Below are 1,234 nucleotides of genomic sequence, written 5' to 3'. Positions count from 1 at the left end.
AAGTGTAAGATGTAGGGCCTAGTAAGTAGTAAGCTTTAACATCTGGAATGGATCAGGTCCCAATCAAAGCCCTGTCTTAATGAGTGTGTTCATGCCTTTATATTTGCTATGTATCCAAATTTGTTTTTATATAACAATTTCTAAAATCCATTTAAGTGTTAACTCTTAACTCAAAACAAATGAAATATGTTGGCACTTAGATTTAGTGCAACCAAAAGCTGAAAACAGAACTCTACCATATGGTTGTGTTTAACATGTGGTTTCCTGTGAAATGAGCTTCAGACTGATATCTCCCTCAGCTAAGTACAGACTTGATCCTGGAGACTAACTTTGGGTTAATTTGGGTGAGCAGGAGGACATACAGCCGCATCTCAAATGAGAGAATACGAGGTAAGAGATAAGATATGAAAGGAGCCATACAAGGGACTAGAAACTATTTATTTGGTTATTATCCTTTGTTCTTCATAAATATGTTTGATGATTTTATAGTCAAAATTTTAAAGTGTTCTATGCCTCATGAAACTGTGTCCCTCCAACATCATTATCAGTAGGTTAAATGTATTCTTTATCTGATATTTTTTCTAATCTGCTTTGCTAAAATCAGGGATACTTGTCTAGTTTTACCAAGAAATGTCTTCCTTCATGATTTCAAACTCCAATGTGTCACCTTCGTCTTTCCGCTCTTCTACCCCTCACTGTCATGGTCATCACCACCATCATAATCATGTTAAATTTTATTGATCACTCACTGTGAGCCAGGCACTGTGCTAAGAACATTATTGCTTTCTATCATTTCTCTTTGCATTTAGAACACAATCCGACCTCTAGCCTGGCCTTCAAGGTCCTACAGAATCTAGCTCCTGCCTATGTAACTCTTGTTTCTTTTTTCCTCTCCTACTAGGAGATTCCTATCACAGTGGTCTATTTTCAATTCTTTGAGTGGGTCAAGTTTTTTTCTCCATTCAGGCTCTAGGACCATGTTGGTGCCTCGACTGAAAATCCTCCTTCTCTTGGCTGTTTGTATTGATAACTTCTCTTCGTCTTCAGACCACATATGTGACAACCTCAGGGAGGTTACCACCAACCATTCAATCTAGAGTCCATAGCTCTATAATTTTCTGTCACAGTTCTGTTCCTTTCCTTCAAAATACTTATCCCAGTTTGAAATTATGCAGTTGTGTGTTTATTTGTTTAAGATCTATTTTCATACCTACTCCCAGGACAGTGCCTAACA

General features: G+C 37.4%; 1 protein-coding gene across 1 annotated transcript in view; it reads right to left on the bottom strand.

Annotated features, from left to right (window-relative positions):
• Nucleotides 1-1,234, bottom strand: part of CUBN (cubilin) — a 396,867-nt gene that overhangs the window by 320,460 nt on the left and 75,173 nt on the right. The window contains 1 exon segment of the mRNA XM_004391280.1: nt 655-680. Coding sequence (XP_004391337.1) covers nt 655-680 — 26 coding nt within the window.

Source organism: Trichechus manatus, unplaced genomic scaffold, assembly GCF_000243295.1.
Source record: "Trichechus manatus latirostris isolate Lorelei unplaced genomic scaffold, TriManLat1.0 scaffold00075, whole genome shotgun sequence".
NCBI lineage: Eukaryota > Metazoa > Chordata > Mammalia > Sirenia > Trichechidae > Trichechus > Trichechus manatus.
Note: the sequence above shows the minus strand (reverse complement) of the source record. Positions and strands in the feature narration are given on the sequence as shown.